Here is a 21,158-nt window from a genome sequence, read left to right on the forward strand (position 1 = left end):
ATCCTGATTCCAAGAGTGGCCAATCCAGGTCACAGGTACCTGGCAGGATTCCTAAATTACATAAGAACATAAGAAATTGCCATGCTGGGTCAGACCAAGGGTCCATCAAGCCCAGCATCCTGATTCCAAGAGTGGCCAATCCAGGTCACAGGTACCTGGCAGGATTCCTAAATTACATAAGAACATAAGAAATTGCCATGCTGGGTCAGATCAAGGTCCATCAAGCCCAGCATCCTGATTCCAACAGTGGCCAATCCAGGTCACAGGTACCTGGCAGGATTCCTAAATTACATAAGAACATAAGAAATTGCCATGCTGGGTCAGATCAAGGGTCCATCAAGCCCAGCATCCTGATTCCAACAGTGGCCAATCCAGGTCACAGGTACCCGGCAGGATTCCTAAATTACATAAGAACATAAGAAATTGCCATGCTGGGTCAGATCAAGGTCCATCAAGCCCAGCATCCTGATTCCAACAGTGGCCAATCCAGGTCACAGGTACCCGGCAGGATTCCTAAATTACATAAGAACATAAGAAATTGCCATGCTGGGTCAGATCAAAGGTCCATCAAGCCCAGCATCCTGATTCCAACAGTGGCCAATCCAGGTCACAGGTACCCGGCAGGATTCCTAAATTACATAAGAACATAAGAAATTGCCATGCTGGGTCAGATCAAGGGTCCATCAAGCCCAGCATCCTGATTCCAACAGTGGGCAGTCCAGGTCACAGGTACCCAGCAGGATTCCTAAATTACAGAAGAACATAAGAAATTGCCATGCTGGGTCAGACCAAGGGTCCATCAAGCCCAGCATCCTGATTCCAACAGTGGCCAATCCAGGTCACAGGTACCCGGCAGGATTCCTAAATTACATAAGAACATAAGAAATTGCCATGCTGGGTCAGATCAAGGGTCCATCAAGCCCAGCATCCTGATTCCAACAGTGGGCAGTCCAGGTCACAGGTACCCAGCAGGATTCCTAAATTACAGAAGAACATAAGAAATTACCATGCTGGGTCAGACCAAGGGTCCATCAAGCCCAGCATCCTGATTCCAACAGAGGCCAAACCAGGCCACAAGAACCTGGCAATTACCCAAATACTAAGAAGATCCCATGCTTCTGATGCAATTAATAGCAGTGGCTATTCCCTAAGTATAATTGATTAATAGCAGTTAATGGACTTTTCCTCCAAGAACTTATCCAAACCTTTTTTAAACCCAGCTACACTAACTGCACTAACCACATCCTCTGGCAACAAATTCCAGAGCTTTATTGTGCACTGAGTGAAAAAGAATTTTCTCCGATTAGTTTTAAATGTGCTACTTGCTAACTTCATGGAGTGCCCCCTAGTCCTTCTATTATTCGAAAGTAAAAATAACCGATTCACATCTATTTGTTCAAGACCTCTCATGATCTTAAAGACCTCTATCATATCCCCCCTCAGCCGTCTCTTCTCCAAGCTGAACAGCCCTAACCTCTTCAGCCTTTCCTCATAGGGGAGCTGTTCCATTCCCCTTATCATTTTGGTTGCCCTTCTCTGTACCTTCTCCATCGCAATTATATCTTTTTTGAGATGCGGCGACCAGAATTGTACACAGTATTCAAGGTGCGGTCTCACCATGGAGCGATACAGAGGCATTATGACATTTTCCGTTCTATTAACCATTCCCTTCCTAATAATTCCTAACATCCTGTTTGCTTTTTTGACTGCCGCAGCACACTGAGCCGACGATTTTAAAGTATTATCCACTATGACACCTAGATCTCTTTCTTGGGTTGTAGCACCTAATATGGAACCCAACATTGTGTAATTACAGCATGGGTTATTTTTCCCTATATGTATCACCTTGCACTTATCCACATTAAATTTCATCTGCCATTTGGATGCCCAATCTTCCAGTCTCACAAGGTCTTCCTGCAATTTATCACAATCTGCTTGTGATTTAACTACTCTGAACAATTTTGTGTCATCTGCAAATTTGATAACCTCACTCGTCGTATTCCTTTCCAGATCATTTATAAATATATTGAACAGTAAGGGTCCCAATACAGATCCCTGAGGCACTCCACTGTTCTTGGCCTCTCAGGCTTCGGCCTTCTTTTACTCGGGCGCCACCTGTCTTGCCTTCCGTTCTCCATTGGCGCTCGAGTCTCTGGAACTCTGCCTGTTCTGGACTCATCCTGTTATCCTTCCTACTACTTCTGACCCCTGGCTGATCCCAGCATCGTACGCTGGGAGTCCTCGGACGGAGGCTCACCTAAGACCAGCTGGCCCCGTTACCCAAGGGCTCAACCTGCGGGGAACAAGGGCTGGTATTGGCGAAGCTCCAGCTGGCCTATGTCACTCAGCCATGGACAGATACCTTCAGGGCATTGCAGCCCGGCCTGCTCTGGCTCCTGCTCCAGCACCCGTCTTGCAGCCTGCTACTCCCAACCTGTAACTACCTCCACCGCCAAGGTATGATGGGGATCCCAAGAACTGTAGAGGTTTTCTCAACCAAAGTTGTATGTTATTCATGTTGCAGGCAGCTTTTTTTCCCGACAGACCACATATTCTTTCCCTGCTGGGTGACACTGCACTGGCTTGAGCCAGTGCAGAAAGGGATGATCCCTTCCTGGGGGATCTTGCATGTTTTCTCTGAGAGTTTCGAAAGATTTTCGATGAGTGTAGGTGCGCAACCTCCAAGGCGTTGGAAACCCTACAAATTAGGCAAGGCTCCTGGTCAGTGGAAGAATATGCAGTGCACTTCTGCATGTTGGCCTCTGAACTTCAGTGCTGCAGTGACAAACTGATTGCGATGTTTCGCCAAGGACCTTCGGATGGCACTAAAGACGAGCTGGCTGCCGAGACATACCTTGGAGGGCCTCATCAGCTTAGCCGTACGACTGGACTTTAGGTTCCAGGAATGGGCCAAGCAAAGAGGTTCGGCTAGCCACTCCATCCATCTTGCTGGAAATTTCCAATGTCCTATAGCCACCCGCTCCCCTCCAGAGTCAGGAACATGCACAGACAAAGCCATGCAGGTGGATCATTTTAAGCTATTGGCAGAGGAGAAGCAGAAGCACCGTAAACTTAATCTCTGCTTATACTGCAGAGCAGCTGGGCATTTCACAAGTCACTGCCCAAACAAACTGGGAAACTCAAGGTGCTAGGCCTGGTAGGAGAGGCCACGTAGGTCATATTCACTGCACCTCTCCACAACTATTGGTTCCAGTAAGTCTGTCTCTTGTGGATATTCTTGTCGATGCTCTTTCTGGATACCGGCTCTGGAGGCAGCTTTACCCATGAGGCCCGGGTGCATGTGAGTTTAGTGTACACCACAGAAAGTACACTTTATTGCCTGCAGTACATGTGGCGATGTGCGTGTGAGTTTAGTGATTACCACAGAAAGTACACTTTATTGCCTGCAGTACATGTGGCGATGTACGTGTGAGCTTAGTGATTACCACAGAAAGTACACTTTATTGGCTGCGGTACATGTGCCGATGTGCGTGTGAGCTTAGTGATTACCACAGAAAGTACACTTTATTGCCTGCGGTACATGTGGCGATGTGCGTGTGAGCTTAGTGATTACCACAGAAAGTACACTTTATTGGCTGCGGTACATGTGCCGATGTGCGTGTGAGTTTAGTGATTACCACAGAAAGTACACTTTATTGGCTGCGGTACATGTGCCGATGTGCGTGTGAGCTTAGTGATTACCACAGAAAGTACACTTTATTGGCTGCGGTACATGTGCCGATGTGCGTGTGAGCTTAGTGATTACCACAGAAAGTACACTTTATTGCCTGCAGTACATGTGCCGATGTGCGTATGAGCTTAGTGATTACCACAGAAAGTACACTTTATTGCCTGCGGTACATGTGGCGATGTGCGTGTGAGTTTAGTGATTACCACAGAAAGTACACTTTATTGCCTGCGGTACATGTGCTGATGTGCGTGTGAGTTTAGTGATTACCACAGAAAGTACACTTTATTGCCTGCGGTACATGTGGCGATGTGCGTGTGAGTTTAGTGTACACCACAGAAAGTACACTTTATTGCCTGCGGTACATGTGGCGATGTGCGTGTGAGTTTAGTGATTACCACAGAAAGTACACTTTATTGCCTGCGGTACATGTGGCGATGTGCGTGTGAGTTTAGTGATTACCACAGAAAGTACACTTTATTTCCTGCGGTACATGTGGCGATGTGCGTGTGAGTTTAGTGATTACCACAGAAAGTACACTTTATTGCCTGCGGTACATGTGGCGATATGCGTGTGAGTTTAGTGATTACCACAGAAAGTACACTTTATTTCCTGCGGTACATGTGCCGATGTGCGTGTGAGTTTAGTGTACACCACAGAAAGTACACTTTATTGCCTGCGGTACATGTGGCGATATGCGTGTGAGTTTAGTGTACACCACAGAAAGTACACTTTATGGCCTGCGGTACATGTGGCGATGTGCGTGTGAGTTTAGTGATTACCACAGAAAATATACTTTATTGCCTGCGGTACATGTGGCGATGTGCGTGTGAGTTTAGTGATTACCACAGAAAATATACTTTGTTTCCTGCGGTACATGTGCCGATGTGCGTGTGAGTTTAGTGTACACCACAGAAAGTACACTTTATTGCCTGCGGTACATGTGGCGATATGCGTGTGAGTTTAGTGTACACCACAGAAAGTACACTTTATGGCCTGCGGTACATGTGGCGATGTGCGTGTGAGTTTAGTGATTACCACAGAAAATATACTTTATTGCCTGCGGTACATGTGGCGATGTGCGTGTGAGTTTAGTGATTACCACAGAAAATATACTTTATTGCCTGCGGTACATGTGGCGATGTGCGTGTGAGTTTAGTGTACACCACAGAAAGTACACTTTATTGCCTGCGGTACATGTGGCGATGTGCGTGTGAGTTTAGTGATTACCACAGAAAATACACTTTATTGCCTGCGGTACATGTGCTGATGTGCGTGTGAGTTCAGTGTACACCACAGAAAGTACACTTTATTGCCTGCAGTACATGTGCCAATGTGCGTGTGAGATTAACACAGAAAGTACGCTTCAGTGGCTGCAATATGCTCGTGCCAATGTGTGTGTGAGTCCACAGAAAGTACGCTACAGTGCCTGTAGTACACATGTACCAATGTGTGTGTGGGTTCAGTGATTAACACAGAAAGTAGACTTCAGTGCCTGCAATACCCATGTGCTCTGAAAGATGGTATCTGTACTTTATCACACAGCTTGTCCCTAAGTCTCACCGTGAAGGACTTAGCATGAACTTGTTCTATCATAGGGGACCTGTAGAGTAGGTGTTTTCCTCTCCCACCTCAAGAGACCAGCTGTGATACTGTTGGCACTATTAGTGGCATATGTGACCTCTACTGGGGCTTTCGGGCAAAAGCATGCAATTGATAATACATTTATTAAACTCTTGACCTCTTACCTTTGTAATCATTCAAAATGACATCGGGAGCTTGTTTCATGAGACCCTGCATCACCAGCTCCTCAATGAGAGACTCCAGGGTCCTGGGAGGAGAGAGAGAGAGAGCAAAAATAAAGAGTGACCGGTCCAGCCCAGGCAAGGCCATCCTGCAAAGATCCAGCCGCTGCAGGAGAGGGCGGCGTCAGGGGACTGCAGGGATGAGCCGGGAACGGGGCAGTGATAACATTAACTCCGAGAGTTCTGACCGCTAGCTTTACTGTGCATTTACTAACGCGCCTTTCCTTAGTTTCACTGGGTACATTCCCATTCTAAAAGTCTTTGGCCTGCTTCGTTTTGTCAAGCGCTGAGACTTTCCCCTATTGTGCAAATTAAAGATCTAAGGGAGGTGGAAATGTTATTATTAAATTCTTTTTTTTTAATTTATAAGACTCTACCAAATTAACAAAGTATTACGCTCTGCCAAAGGCAATAGATGGCGCACTTACACAGAAAAGTCTTATCATTGAAAATCCATAAAAAGAACAATAAAAACATTTAAACGAAAAAAAAAAGAAAATCCATAAAAAGAAAAAGATAAACAAAAACACCAATAGACTCCATAATCAGAAAACTATCAACAGCGAAGAAGAGAAACGAAGAAATAGGTCACATGAGAAACAGGCAAAGCATGGAGTTAGCAGCAAAAATACAAATGCCCAGTTAGGTAGACACTGGAGAAGATGTTATCGATTCCAAAAACTCTTTCAATTGTTTGGGGAAGCAAAAATATAAAGCAATCATTATTCAATTTAATAACACAACTGCAAGGATGGCGAAGTACAAAACAATAGTCTCTTGCTGAAGGGAAAGCAACCCCTACATCGATCTCGTGTTACCCAAGTGTCATCTCGCCACCATGCCTACCCCCTCTCCCAAACTCTACAAACTAACTTCCACGAGAGCCCGTGCGCTCTCAATCGCCGGGCCGACTCTCTGGAACACAATGCCAGTCGAACTACGGCAAGAAGAATGCCTAAAAACCTTCAAGCGCAAGCTTAAGACCTGGCTTTTCACTAAAGCATACACCTAACTTCCCCTATCTCTCTCCACCGCGCTACCCTCCCCCCCTTTCCCTCCCCACTCCCTTTACCCCCCCTCTCACTTCATATTCTGCCCAAATTTTATATTTTATGTTATCTCCCATTATTGTACATATTGGGGTAGATTTTAAAAGAAGCGCGATCAGCCTACTTTTGCTTGCGCATCAGACTCAAGCAAAAGTACGCTGGATTTTAGTAGATACGCGCGCAGCCGCGCGTATCCACTAAAATCCTGGATCGGCGCGCGCAAGGCTATCGATTTTGTATAGCCTGCGCGCGCCGAGCCGCGCTGCCTCCCCCCGTTCCCTCCAAGGCCGCTCCGAAATCGGAGCGGCCTTGGAGGGAACTTTCCTTTGCCCTCCCCTCACCTTCCCCTCCCTTCCCCTACCTAACCCACCCGCCCCTGTCTACACCCCCCCCTTACCTTTGTCGGGGGATTTACGCCTCCCGGAGGGAGACGTAAATCCCCGCGCGCCAGCGGGCCTGCTGCGCGCCGGGCCGCGACCTGGGGGCGGGTACGGAGGGCGCGGCCACGCCCCCGGGCCGTAGCCACGCCCCGTACCCGCCCCCAAAACGCTGCCGACACGCCCCCGGAACGCCGCGACGACCGGGCCCGCCCCCCGACACGCCCCCGACACGCCCCCCTCCGAGAACCCCGGGACTTACGCGAGTCCCGGGGCTCTGCGCGCGCCGGGAGGCCTACGTAAAATAAGCTTCCCGGCGCGCAGGGCCCTGCTCGCCTAAATCCGCCCGGTTTTGGGCGGATTTAGGCGAGCAGGGCTCTGAAAATCTACCCCATTATATATACTTGCAAATCTTGTTTATAATAATTTAACGCTATACTCCCCTTTATATCTCCCCCCCCCCTCAATTACTCTCTTGTTAACATGTTATATTTGTTCGATGTAAAGCGCCACCCCAGGCGTCTGTTTGAGTTACACTGTGAACCGATGTGATATCTGTGATGAATGTCGGTATATAAAAACTTTAAATAAATAAAAAAAAAATAAATAAAATCAGGGAAAACTCTGACCACAAAATAACTTTTACATATTCCTAAAATACTTCTGCATTACTTACTATGCTCAATGACTTCTATAGAGGAAAACACTTCTGCATGACTTACTATGCTCAATGACTTCTATATAGGAAAACACGTCTGCATTACTTACTATGCTCAATGACTTCTATAGAGGAAAACACTTCTGCATTACTTACTATGCTCAATGACTTCTATAGAGGAAAACACTTCTGCATTACTTACTATGCTCAATGACTTCTATAGAGGAAAATACTTCTGCATGACTTACTATGCTCAATGACTTCTATAGAGGAAAATACTTTTGCATTACTTACTATGCTCAATGACTTCTATAGAGGAAAACACTTCTGCATTACTTACTATGCTCAATGACTTCTATAGAGGAAAACACTTCTGCATGACTTACTATGCTCAATGACTTCTATAGAGGAAAACACTTCTGCATTACTTACTATGCTCAATGACTTCTATAGAGGAAAACACTTCTGCATGACTTACTATGCTCAATGACTTCTATAGAGGAAAACACTTCTGCATGACTTACTATGCTCAATGACTTCTATAGAGGAAAACACTTCTGCATTACTTACTATGCTCAATGACTTCTATAGAGGAAAATACTTCTGCATTACTTACTATGCTCAATGACTTCAATAGAGGAAAATACTTCTGCATTGCTTTCTATGCTCAATGACTTCTATAGAGGAAAATACTTCTGCATTGCTTTCTATGCTCAATGACTTCAATAGAGGAAAATACTTCTGCATTGCTTTCTATGCTCAATGACTTCTACAGAGGAAAATACTTCTGCATTACTTTCTATGCTCAATGACTTCTACAGAGGAAAATACTTCTGCATTGCTTTCTATGCTCAATGACTTCTATAGAGGAAAATACTTCTGCATTACTTACTATGCTCAATGACTTCTATAGAGGAAAATACTTCTGCATTACTTTCTATGCGAGGTAGAATTAGAAACAAGAGGTACTTTTAGGTAAAAACAACAGCAGAGAACCACAAGGTTATTGATCAGGAAGAAAATTCAAAATATCCCAAAGAAAACCTTTTCAAAGTCATACTCAGAGTTTCCCCCATAGCCTTAGGAAAATTGTGAAATCGCAGGTTCAGATGTCTAATGTAATTTTCAAGGTATTCAATCCTTTTTTATAACAAATCACAGTCCTTAACCATCTCTGCATTAATGATCTGAATATCCTTTAAGTTGTCTTCAATAGCCGAGGCTTCAGAGTTAATAGCAGTCACTTGACCCTTGTTGTTTAGGTCCAAAAGCTCAAATCAAGACGAAACAGCGTCTTTTTTAGTACTGCAAGAGCTAATGGATTTTCCAAGGTCTGTCATTCATTCCCAAAGGGATTCTAATGCCACAACCGCTGTACGAGCTGGAACAACAAATGGGTCCCACAGAGAAGTACTGGGATTCACCAGGGCAAATCAGTTGGAATGGTTCCCACATTATCCACCAGAATCTAGAGAAGCTGGAGAAGAGAGGGAGACACCGCCACCCTCAATACCTGTGTTTCTTCAGGGAGCAAAACCCAAAGCAAACGCTCCGACACAGTCAAGCATCTCCTCCACCGCGGTCATCCCAATCATTTCGGAAATGGGTGCCGCTGAGCTGGAAAGAGAACCACATCTGCCCAGAATCTAGAGAAGCTGGAGAAGAGAGAGACACCGCCACCCTCAACACCTGTGTTTCTTCAGGGAGCAAAACGCAAAGCAAACGCTCCGACATGATCAAGCATCTTTCTCCAACCCGGTCATCCCAATCATTTCGGAAATGGGTGCCGCTGAGCTGGAAAGAGACCCACATCTGCCCAGAATCTAGAGAAGCAGGAGAAGAGAGAGACACCGCCACCCTCAACACCTGTGTTTCTTCAGGGAGCAAAACGCAAAGCAAACGCTCCGACACGATCAAGCATCTCCTCCGCCGCAGTTGTCCCAATCATTTTGGAAATGGGTGCCGCTGAGCTGGAAAGAGAACCACATCTGCCCAGAATCTAGAGAAGCTGGAGAAGAGAGAGACACACTCCACCCTCAATACCTGTGTTTCTTCAGGGAGCAAAACGCAAAGCAAACGCTCCGACACGATCAAGCATCTTTCTCCAACCCGGTCATCCCAATCATTTCAGAAATGGGTGCCGCTGAGCTGGAAAGAGACCCACGTCACTGAGTCGGCAGCAATCAATTGTCTAATGGGCTTAAGGGAACCTCTTCTGCCAGTGAATGCCGTGCCTCCCTCATGGCAAGGCTCACCAGAATCCTAAGATCCTTGCGGTGCTGAAGACCGGCTCGTGAAAGCTGTAATCAAGTAAGAAGGGCTCTGAAGGAAAAAATGCTCACACATCCCTTGTGTTTAGGAGGCATACTGAGATGAAAAGCAACAACAAACAAGGAGTGGAGTTGCTGCTGAATGCGTCCTCTACCATGTGGCCATCTTGTCCTCTCTCCTCCTTATTAAATTATTTTAATCTTTGATGTGAAGCCTCCAATCTGTCCAACAGAACTCTCCCAGAATTAATTCAGAGCATTTCCAGTTAAGTGATTTACCTTTAAATTTGTTAGGCTTCAGGAAGGGCCACAGCACCAAAAGAATCCTCCTGGCTCTACTTGACACCATTCTCAGAGCTTGTGATGATGGAAAGCTTTCCAGCCTTATCCTATTTGATTTCTCAGTGGCCTTTGACACCACCGATCATGAGATCCTAATGGACAGACTGTCTGACACTGGCATCAGTGCCCAGACTTAAACTGGTTCTGATCATTTGTAATTCCTCTTCATCTGCCAAATCTCTGCCATTCATTGTCCCAATCCTCTCCCCAACCCTGTTCAACATCTTCCTCTCACTGGGATCCGAGAGAGATGCCGCAGTGCCCAGAACAAACCTCAGCTCTAAGAAATCCGGAAATTGTCCTCTTCCAACAAACTTAAACTAAATCCAAGAAAACAGATGTACTAGTCCTAGATACCGCTCCTGTCCCGCTTGTCAACCTCAAACTCATGCTCAATGGCACCCGTCTCACGATCAAATGTGAAGTTTGGAGCCTCCAAGTCGCCCTGAACCCCAGACCACATGCAAACCTGAAATATCCACAAGTGCCAAGAGCACCCACTACCACTTCAGGCAACTCAAGCAGATAAATCCACACCTAGAGAAAGGCCACCAGGCTATCCTGACCTATGTATCTGTCCATTCCCGGCTGGACTATCGTAACACAATCCATGTGGACTTCTCCATCACCTTCAATTCATATAATATGCTGCCAGCCAGATGCTATCTGGGTGAAAATACAGAGGACCTCTGGGACTTCTACTGACTTCCAATTCCTTACTGGGCCCAATTCAAAGTCCAATGCATTGCCTTCCAATTGCAAAAATCTGAAAGACTAGGTCTTCTCCTAGAAATCCATCCGCAGGTTATGATAAAAAAAATAGCGGGGTTCTCGTAAGACTTCCATGCTCACCTAAAACGGCAAATGTGCCTTCTCCCTGTTACCCCCCCCCAGGCTTCGGAATTCTCTCCTGACAGAGGCCAGATGTGCCACCAATATATAGAGACATTCTGCCGCATGGTTAAAACCAAGCCTACCCTCCCGACCCCTCACTGTTAGCAGCACTGACACTAGTGTACTGACGATGTACCCTCATGCTATGTAACTGTCAACCTGCATTGTGTAATCTGCACCACAATGCACCGCAGATTGTACTATATTATATGTAATTTATACCATACGTACTATATTTATTTATTTTATTTAACATCTTTTAATATACCGGTGTTCGTGAGGCACATCACGCCGGTTTACAATAAAACTTGTGAAAGGAGGAAATTACAAAGAACAGGGAGCGGGTGAGAAAAAGGGGGGCGGGAGTGAGGGGGAAAGAAAGGAGGAAAGGATAGCAGCTGAGAAGAAAGAGAAGAGTAACCATATATGTGGAGAGGTTATTTACAGCAGGAATACTGCAGGGGTGTGATTGTTTAAAGCAGGTTATACATTGCAACTTATTTACAGGAGGGTATAGTATACTAATAACTTATGGCAAAAGTAATCTGATACATTACAACTTTTATACAGCAGGGTATAGGGTACAATTTACCGTATTTTTCGCTCCAAAAGACGCACTTTTTTTCCCCCAAAAGTGGGGGGAAAATGTATGTGCGTCTTATGGAGCGAATATAAAAAAAACAAACAAAAATCTAACAACCCCCCACCCTCCTGACCCCCCCAAGACCTGCCGACTTAATTTACCGCAACCTCCCACCCTCCTGACCCCCCCAAGACCTGCCAAACGTCCCTGGTGGTCCAGCGGGGGTCCGGGAGCGATCTCCTCGGCTTCCGCCGTCGGCTGCCAGTAAACAAAATGGCGCCGACGGCCCTTTGCCCTCACTATGTCACTGGGACCGACCGCTGCTATTGGTCAGTCTCAGTGACATAGTAAGGGCAAAGGGTCGTCGGCGCCATTTTGTTTACTGGCAGCCGACGGCCCATGCCCAGGAGATCGTTCCCGGACCGCTCCTGGACCCCCGCTGGACCACCAGGGACGTTTGGCAGGTCTTGGGGGGGTCAGGAGGGTGGGAGGTTGCGGTAAATTAAGTCGGCAGGTCTTGGGTGGGTCAGGAGGGTGGGGGGGTTGCGGTAATTAAGTCGGCAGGTCCTTGGGGGGGGTCAGGAGGGTGGGGGGTTGCGGTAAATTAAGTCGGCAGGTCTTGGGGGGGTCAGGAGGGTGGGGGGTTGCGGTAAATTAAGTCGGCAGGTCTTGGGGGGGTCAGGAGGGTGGGGGTTGCGGTAAATTAAGTCGGCAGGTCTTGGGGGGTTGTGGTAAATTAAGTCGGCAGGTCTTGGGGGGGTCAGGAGGGTGGGGGGTTGTGGTAAATTAAGTCGGCAGGTCTTGGGGGGGGTCAGGAGGGTGGGGGGTTGCGGTAAATTAAGTCGGCAGGTCTTGGGGGAGTCAGGAGGGTGGGGGTTGTTAATTTAAAGTGTGGGATGGGGGGGTTTTTTTGGGGGGGGGGAGGGGTTCCCAGAAAAAAAAGTTTTCTGATCTGGGGAGTGGACCAAAATGGCCCTCCCCAGACCCGAAAACAAAATGGGGAGAAAAAAAAAAAGCTATGCACTCCCCTAATTTGCTCCATAAGACGCCCAGACGCAGAGCCGGTTTAGCACAATTTTTTTTTTTTTTTTTAAATTTTCCCCCTCTGAATCCTAGGTGCGTCTTATGGAGCAAAAAATACGGTACTTATGGGAGAAATATTCAGATAGCAAGCTAGTGAGGAATCAGTAGGAGGGTACAGGAAATGCAAAGGGTGAGGGGAGGAGGGGGGAGGGGGGTGTCTAGGGGGATGTTTTTTAAGGGGGGGGGGTGTCTATGGGGGTTGGTTTCTGGGTAGGCCTGGCTGAAGAGCCAGGTCTTGATGCCTTTTTTGAAAGTGGGCGGGGAGGGTTCAAGGCGGAGGTGAGTGGGGAGGGAGTTCCAGAGGGCGGGGCCTGCGATGGTGAAGGCTCTTTCCCTGGTGGTGGAGAGGCGGGCTCTTTTGAGGGGGGGGGGGTGTGTAGGCTGCCTGCAAGGGTGGATCTTGTGGGGCAATGGGAAGTGTGAAAGTGGGGCATTTCCTTAAGCCTTGGGGAGTTGTTTTTGTAGAGGATGCTGTGGAGTATGGTGAGGGTTTTATATTGGGTGCGGAAAGGGATGGGCAGCCAGTGCAGGTCTACAAGAATGGGTGTAATATGCTCTCTTTTACGTGTGTTGGTTAGGATCCTTGCCATGGCGTTTTGTAGGGTTTGCATGTTGTATATAAACCACCCGTTAACTAGGTACTTCACTCCAAGTATCAAGGTAGGAGGGTAAGTTGACATGTGAGTCCACTACAAAAGATGATATAATGGTGGAATTTACTGTTCTTTACTGTTGAATCCAAGTGTCTGCTTATTGGTTGCTTGGTTTGGCTGTCCAAAGATAATCAAAGGATTATTAAAAACCTTTTTATTTAAGTTGGTACATATGTAACACCTTTACAATGTCACACATCCAGAAACAAACCGAATCCAGAGGTGTCTTACATCCAGAATCGTTTTGCGCCAGAATATTAGATTTATGGTAAGAGCGTAACATAGTTTTAAATATTTTACTTATGTGCGATTTTAGTTTTGAATGTTTTAATTATGTATGTTTTATTGTATAACACTTAGGCCTTCCTATGTGTAAAGCGATTACAAATTTTTAATAAATGTAAAGCGAAATGTTTCAGCTTTTCTATTCTTGAACATAATAAACAGCAAACAATTGCGCATGTCCATTGCAATACATCACAGAGACTTTAACCCCTTTCCCTTGTTTTATTGACCAGGATTAATTCTTGGTCTAGTCACAATGTAAACCGACATTTATTTAATTTATTTATTTATTTAAAATTTTTATAGACCGACATTCATCAGGGATATCACATCGGTTCACATTGTAACGCAAACAGACATGAAGTGTAAAACAAATGTTTGGTATATAAAAATGTTAAATAAATAAATAAATAAATAAATAAATAAATAGATAAAAATACTGGCAAGAGGATAGAACTGAAGCCCTGGTGTAACCTGTGATAGCTTTTCTGTATGAGCGTAACCTGCACAGAGTGGCAGCTGCAACCCTAACAACCTTGCTGGTCTTTATCTGCCATCATTTACTCTGTTACTGATGACCAGATCCCATTGGATCAACATATTTTATTTCTTTGAGTAATTCATGAGTAATTTAATGTAGAATAGTACATCTGAAGATCTGGCCTCTGTCTTTGGAAGACTTCAGAAAGAAGACAGGACCAGTGGGGCGGGAGAATGTGGGATGAGATGGGTGGAAAACTGCACTTTGAACATTTCAGAATGCAAATTCACCCAGCCAAATTAAGGAACATATACTTAGTAAGATTGTACAAATTGTTATTATTAAAAGCAAAAATAACACTCAGATTCTTAGCTTATACCTCAAGCAAGTTCAAAGCTGTGAAATAGCTGCAAAGCTAGAAGCTCAAATGCCATTAGTCCAAACAAAAGAATGACAGAACTGCAAGCCACGGATATTGTGATTATCATGGAGACGAGGCTCAACGAGTCCCAGGAATGGGATGCAGCCATGGCAAGATATAGTCTTTTTAGAAAGGAAAGGGATGGCAGAAGAGTGAGAGGATTTGCACTTTAGGTAAATGGTATCAAAGCGACCGAAATGCAGGGAATTTGGGGAAAAGGAGGAGGAGCTGTGGGCCATCTTGGAAATGGGCAATGGACTTCAATCTGTATGGCGTGGTCTACAGACCATTGCCACATACAGAGGAGCTGGACAGAGATCTCTTCAAAGACATGCAAAAGGTGGGAATGGAGGGAGAAACATTGCTGGTGGGACATCTTAACTTGCCAGATATAAACTGGAGTTTCCCTTCTGCAGATCATTAGCGATCACAGACTCCTCTGAAGGTCCTCTGCTCAGACGTTGACGAAATCCATGCAGGGAAGGAAGTAATACTGGAGATGGAACGTACAGATGGAAAAAGCATCTCCGATGAGCGCCAGTGATCCTCAGGCTGTCTGATCTGACGTCACAAGCAAAGCAGAGAGGAGGCACCGAAGCTCAAAGTTACTGACGTTGGTAAAACAGAGAAAGTAGATCACTGACAGGAGGCACTGACAGGACAAGAGGAGGCAGGCGACGTGGAAGAGCAGGGGGCCACACTAAGAGGATCACTGGTATTGGGCAAGAAGTCTCTAAGTCTGGAAAATAAAGAATGGTAAGAGAAGAAGGAAACACATCAAATTCAATGGCAACTGGTACAATTTTATATGCAATATAAATCATGAACCTTGTGAAAGATCTCAAATAAATTAATTTTATTTGTAGGACCTCTAAACTCGATGAGTCTGCCAGTCATTCAAACTCATACTAGGGTGGAATGGTCCAATTGCTTTATTAATCAAATGTCAATTTTTTAGTTTAATCATTTTTAGTGCCATCATTTTTTAGACCCAACCGAGGTCATTTTTAATAAAATGCTACAGCAATGTTTTTCTGAAATGAAAGAGACCGGAGTGGAAAAATGTAAAACTCTTTTTTTGAGCCTCATCAAAATTATTCTCCGAGACATATAGACTTAGATATAATGTAGGAAGATACTCATCTGAATTATTCGGCCCCAAATTCCATGGCTAAGAATGTTCAACGTCTAAATTATTCAGCAGTAGAATCCATTGTAAAGACTGTCCCGACACGATCGTGTTTCGGACCACACCGGGTCCTGCTTCAGGGGCAACGGCTCGTCCAAAAGGGTTCCTCAATAGTGCTCAAGCTTTAATCCCACTGCGGTGACCAAATAATCTCACACGATTCCATTCAATTTCTTTTTCTTTTTCAGCGGTCAGCGTTCTTGACCGCAATTTAGCAGAAAACATGGTGGTTTCCTTCTTCTCTTACACTAAAAGATCAACATCCGAGAAGCATCTGAGAAGCGCAGGGCCATTCATTTCGGTGTGGGAGGATCGTGGAAGAAGGTGTTTGGTCTTTGGAGAGGGGACACACAGAGGGGTTTTCTCTGGTACCAGCTGTGGCCGGCCAGGAGGATAAGGACCACTGAAGACCACGAGGACCCCTCAGGAAGGCCTAAGGAGAAATCTGCTCTCTGTTTAACCGTTTTCTTCTTGGGAACTGAGAAGGGCTGCAGTGGGAGACAGTGAGGGAGGCAAGCGAATGGGATGGAGCTGAAGAGGACCGAGAAGAATTCAGAGCGGGAACGGTGCGGATTTTCAGAGGCGACAGGGTTTGGAGAACTGGGAATCGTATTGCTGAATGTTTTCCCGTCTTCCCTGTTTTTGTTTTAGTGAATAAACTGATTCGACAATCCTTGGGTGCGAGGCTCCCTTTGGGCTCCCCCCCTGCCAGTGGACTTGACCCTCAGCTGGACTGCAACCCCCTGAAGGTGACCCTTGCAAACCGGGAGGGGTTAACAGAGCTGAAAGAGAGAAGGAAGGGAATGAGAAGAGCTTAGAAGTAAACGTAAGGAGATGATCTTCAGGAAAATGCTCTTCCCTGTCAGGTGAGAGGGAGGAGGAGGAGGGAAATGCTCTTACCTGTCAGGTGAGAGAGAGGAGGAGGAGGGAAATGCTCTTACCTGTCAGGTGAGAGGGAGGAGGAGGGAAATGCTCTTACCTGTCAGGTGAGAGGGAGGAGGGAAATGCTCTTTCCTGTCAGGTGAGAGGGAGGAGGGAAATGCTCTTTCCTGTCAGGTGAGAGGGAGGAGGGAAATGCTCTTACCTGTCAGGTGAGAGGGAGGAGGAGGAGGGAAATGTTCTTCCCTGTCAGGTGAGAGGGAGGAGGAGGAGGAGGAGGGAAATGCTCTTACCTGTCAGGTGAGAGGGAGGAGGAGGAGGAGGAGGGAAATGCTCTTACCTGTCAGGTGAGAGGGAGGAGGAGGAGGGAAATGCTCTTACCTGTCAGGTGAGAGGGAGGAGGAGGAGGAGGGAAATGCTCTTACCTGTCAGGTGAGAGGGAGGAGGAGGAGGAGGGAAATGCTCTTACCTGTCAGGTGAGAGGGAGGAGGAGGGAAATGCTATTACCTGTCAGGTGAGAGGGAGGAGGAGGGAAATGCTCTTACCTGTCAGGTGAGAGGGAGGAGGAGGGAAATGCTCTTACCTGTCAGGGGTCAAATCCTTTTCCTTCTTTCCTTTCCCCTTTTTACCTTTCTGTGAACAGAAAACAGAAAGAAAAATATTAGTTAGAAGCAAAGAGTAAGAATGAAACTTGGGTGTGCGTGGGAGGGAAGTAGAAATCGTTAGACAGAAACACAGAAATGTCGGCAGAAAGCGACCAAATGATCCTCCCAGTCTGCCCAGCAAGCTTACGCCAGTATCTGCTGCCCCGTGCAGGTCACCCCCGTGCCCATCAGTCTCCCAGACCATAAATGTCAGGACCCTCAGGTGCTGTGTGAATTCAGGTAACATTAGCCCTTGCCGTGGAAGCAGAGAGCAATGTTGGAGCTGCATCAAAAGTATCAGGCTTAGTGATTAGGGGTAGTAACCCCTGCATCAGCAAGTTACCCCCATGTTTATTTGTTCCACAAACCGTAAATGTCGGGGCTCTCGTCGATTGCTGTCTGAATCCCATTCCCCTTTTCTCACTGCCGTTGAAGCAGAGAGCAATGATGGAGTTGCATTAACAGTATCAAGGCTTATTGGTTAAGGGTAGTAACCCCTGCATCAGCAAGTTACCCCCAGTTACCCCCATGCACTCTCTTCTTTACTTCCAACCTCCAGCCTTAAGGGACCCACAGTGTTTATCCCATGACCCTTTGAGTTCCTTCACTGTTTTCATCTTCACCACCTCCTCCGGAAGGGCGTTCCAGGCATTCACCACCCTCTCCATGAAGAAATATTTCCTGACATTGGTTCTGAGTTGTCCTCCCAGAAGTTGCATTTCATGACCCCTAGTTCTATTGATTTCTTTGTAAGGGAAAAGGTTTGATGATTGTGCATCATTAAAACCTTTCAGATATCAGAAGGTCTGTATCCTATCTCCCCTGCGCCTCCTTTCTTCCAGGATGTACATATTCAGATCTTTCAGCCTCTCCTCATAAGTCTTCCAGTGCTGACTCCTTATCATTTTGGTCGCTCTTCTTTGGACCACCTCTATCTTGTCTTTATCCTTTTTGAGATACGGGCACCAGAACTGAGCACAGTACTCCACGTGAGGCCTCACCAAGGATCTGTACAAGGGCATTATCACCTCCTTTTTCTTCCTGATTATTCCTCTCTCTATGCAGCTCAGCATTCTTCTGGCTTTAGCTATCACCTTGTCACATTGCTTCACCACCTTCAGATCATGAGACACTATCACCCCCTTCTTGCTCCATCCACAACAGCTCTTCACTCCCCGTCACATACAAATTTTTTGGATTACCGCACCCCAGATGCATGACTCTGCACTTCTTGGCATTGAATCTCAGCTGCCAAATCCTCAACCACTCTTCAAGTTTTCTTAAATCACTTTTCATTCTCTCTACTCCTTCCGGCATGTCCACTGTTTCAGATCTTAGCATCATCCGCAAATAGACAAACTTTACCTTCTATCCCTTCTGCAATGTCGCTCACAAAGATATTGAACAGAATCGGTCCCAATGCCGATCCCTGAGGCACTCCACTTAACACCGTTCTCTCTTCACAGTAGGTTCCATTTACCATTTCACACCGTCTCCTGTCAGTCAACCAGTTTGCAATCCCTGCTACTACCTTGGCACCCGTTCCCAAGCTTCTCATTTTGTTCATGTGTCTCTTATGTAGGATCGTATCAAAAAGCTTTACTAAAATCCAAGTAAATCACATGAAGCGCTCTTCCCTGATCCAATTCTCTAGCCATCCTATCAAAAAAATCAATCAGATTTGACTGAAAAGGACCTTCCCCTGGCGAGTCCATGCTGCCTTGGGTCCAGTAACCCACCAGATTGTAGATGGTTCACCATCCTTTCCTTCAGCAGAGTCTCCATTAATTTTTCCACCACCAAGGTATGCCAACCGGCCTGTAGTTTCCAGCCTCCTCTCTGCTCCCAACTCCCAAAAGTGTAAAAGGCAAGGAAGGTTCTTATGTATGATAGTGTTATTGAACTCATCCAACGTTATGTAAAATAGATAATGTTACAATGCATAAGAACATAAGAACATAAGAAATTGCCATGCTGGGTCCATCAAGCCCAGCATCCTGATTCCAACAGTGGCCAATCCAGGTCACAGGTACCCAGCAGGATTCCTAAATTACATAAGAACATAAGAAATTGCCATGCTGGGTCAGACCAAGAGTCCATCAAGCCTAGCATCCTGATTCCAACAGTGGCCAATCCAGGTCACAGGTACCCGGCAGGATTCCTAAATTACATAAGAATATAAGAAATTGCCATGCTGGGTCAGACCAAGGGTCCAACAAGCCCAGCATACTGATTCCAACAGTGGCCAATCCAGGCTACAAGTACCTGGCAAGTACCCAAACCAAGAACATCCCATGCTACTGTTTATCACTTACTGCCTGTGATAGGACGGAGGGGAATTGATGTCTCTATGCTTCTTCTTCTACTCTACACACTTTTTACCCTTAAATCCATGTCTATCCCTGTTATAACAAAATGGGGAAGATATGGACCCCTACCCCCCAGATATATCACACTGACACCAAATCGGCAATCATTCATATACCATTAGTTAAAAACCTTAAACAAGAAATAATTTATCCTCCTCTTTCCATCAATCTGATCTTGTTAAAGATCAGATTGATCTTTAACAAGATCTGTTTATTGATCTAATGATCAATAAAGAAAAAAACCCCACCCTCATTTATGACACCTTATCTGACTCTTCCATTGACTGCTTATTTATAACCGAATCCTGGGCAAATATAGGTGATGATTCGCTCCTAAGTCTTTGCTGCCTTCCTAATTACCCCTTCCAACGTCACCCACGCCTTATCAGGCGTGATGGCGGAATTGTCGTATTTCACAAACTGTCGATAACTTTCTCAATTCACAATCCCAATCTTCCGCCAGCCTTTGAATTGCTACTACTCGAAAACCAAGACTTTACTCTTTGTGTAACACACTGTCCTCCCGGACTTCTAACCAACAATCCAGCACCTCTGTTAGAATATTTTGCTACCTCATTACCCCACCCGGAAAAAACAATCATTCAAAGCGACTTCAACTTGCATGTCAACGCAACTTCCCCATCTACCTCCACTGAATACTTTTTAAACACCATGACTGCCCTTGACAGGCAACAATTCATATCAACACCAACCCATAAAGCAGGTCACACACTTCATTTAATATTTATAAATCTCTCTACCTTCACTTACGATGCAACCACACTTACTTCTACACCAATTCCATGGTCAGATCACCATATCACAGAAGCAACTATTAGACTTAACCAACTACATAACTCAGTCTGTCCTACCCCAATCCCTATAATGAAATGAAAATACATTGATCTAGAATGATTCGTAGAAAATTTTATACCGCTTATTAATAATAATACCCTGGATGATCCCAAAGAATTGATCATTAATTGGAACACTGCTCTAACACCTTGGATAAGATTGCACCCCTACACAAGCATAATACCACCCGAACCAAAACTACCCCCTGGTTTTCATACCCCTTGCTGATCCAAAAACGCAAACTGCGAGCACTAGAAACAAAATGGAAAAAAAGAAAAAAAAACACTCATGCAACCTGTCTTTATTCACTGCAGAATTAACCTGTTATCGTACAGCAGTAAACAATTTGAACATGGACAAACATCAACTAAATCTGATTACAATGTTTGTCTTAAAGAGACTATATTGGTGCAAAAGCCAATAAGAATCACCGTGTACAGAATATTAGAAAAATGAAAGATGTGTGTGTTCGCTTTCACAAAGATCCATTTTATCAAAGCTCCTTCAATAAGTATTATAAAAGGTTTCCACTTAATGGCGAGCACAAGTATTCACTGGTGGACTCTTCACAGCATGACTTCTGCAATCTTCGCCTTTTTGTAAAAAACCTGACAATCCGCTGTGCAAATCGTA

General features: G+C 45.5%; 1 protein-coding gene across 1 annotated transcript in view; it reads right to left on the reverse strand.

Annotated features, from left to right (window-relative positions):
- Positions 1-21,158, reverse strand: part of LOC115083430 (dynein regulatory complex protein 11-like) — a 378,622-nt gene that overhangs the window by 168,580 nt on the left and 188,884 nt on the right. Inside the window, exons 12-13 of the mRNA XM_029587237.1 lie at positions 17,241-17,290; positions 5,437-5,519 (exon numbers count right to left, since the gene is read on the reverse strand). Of these exons, the coding sequence (XP_029443097.1) occupies positions 5,437-5,519; positions 17,241-17,290 (133 nt within the window). The remainder of the gene's footprint in view (positions 1-5,436; positions 5,520-17,240; positions 17,291-21,158) is intronic.

The sequence above is a fragment of the Rhinatrema bivittatum genome, chromosome 2 (genome assembly GCF_901001135.1).
Source record: "Rhinatrema bivittatum chromosome 2, aRhiBiv1.1, whole genome shotgun sequence".
Lineage (NCBI taxonomy): Eukaryota > Metazoa > Chordata > Amphibia > Gymnophiona > Rhinatrematidae > Rhinatrema > Rhinatrema bivittatum.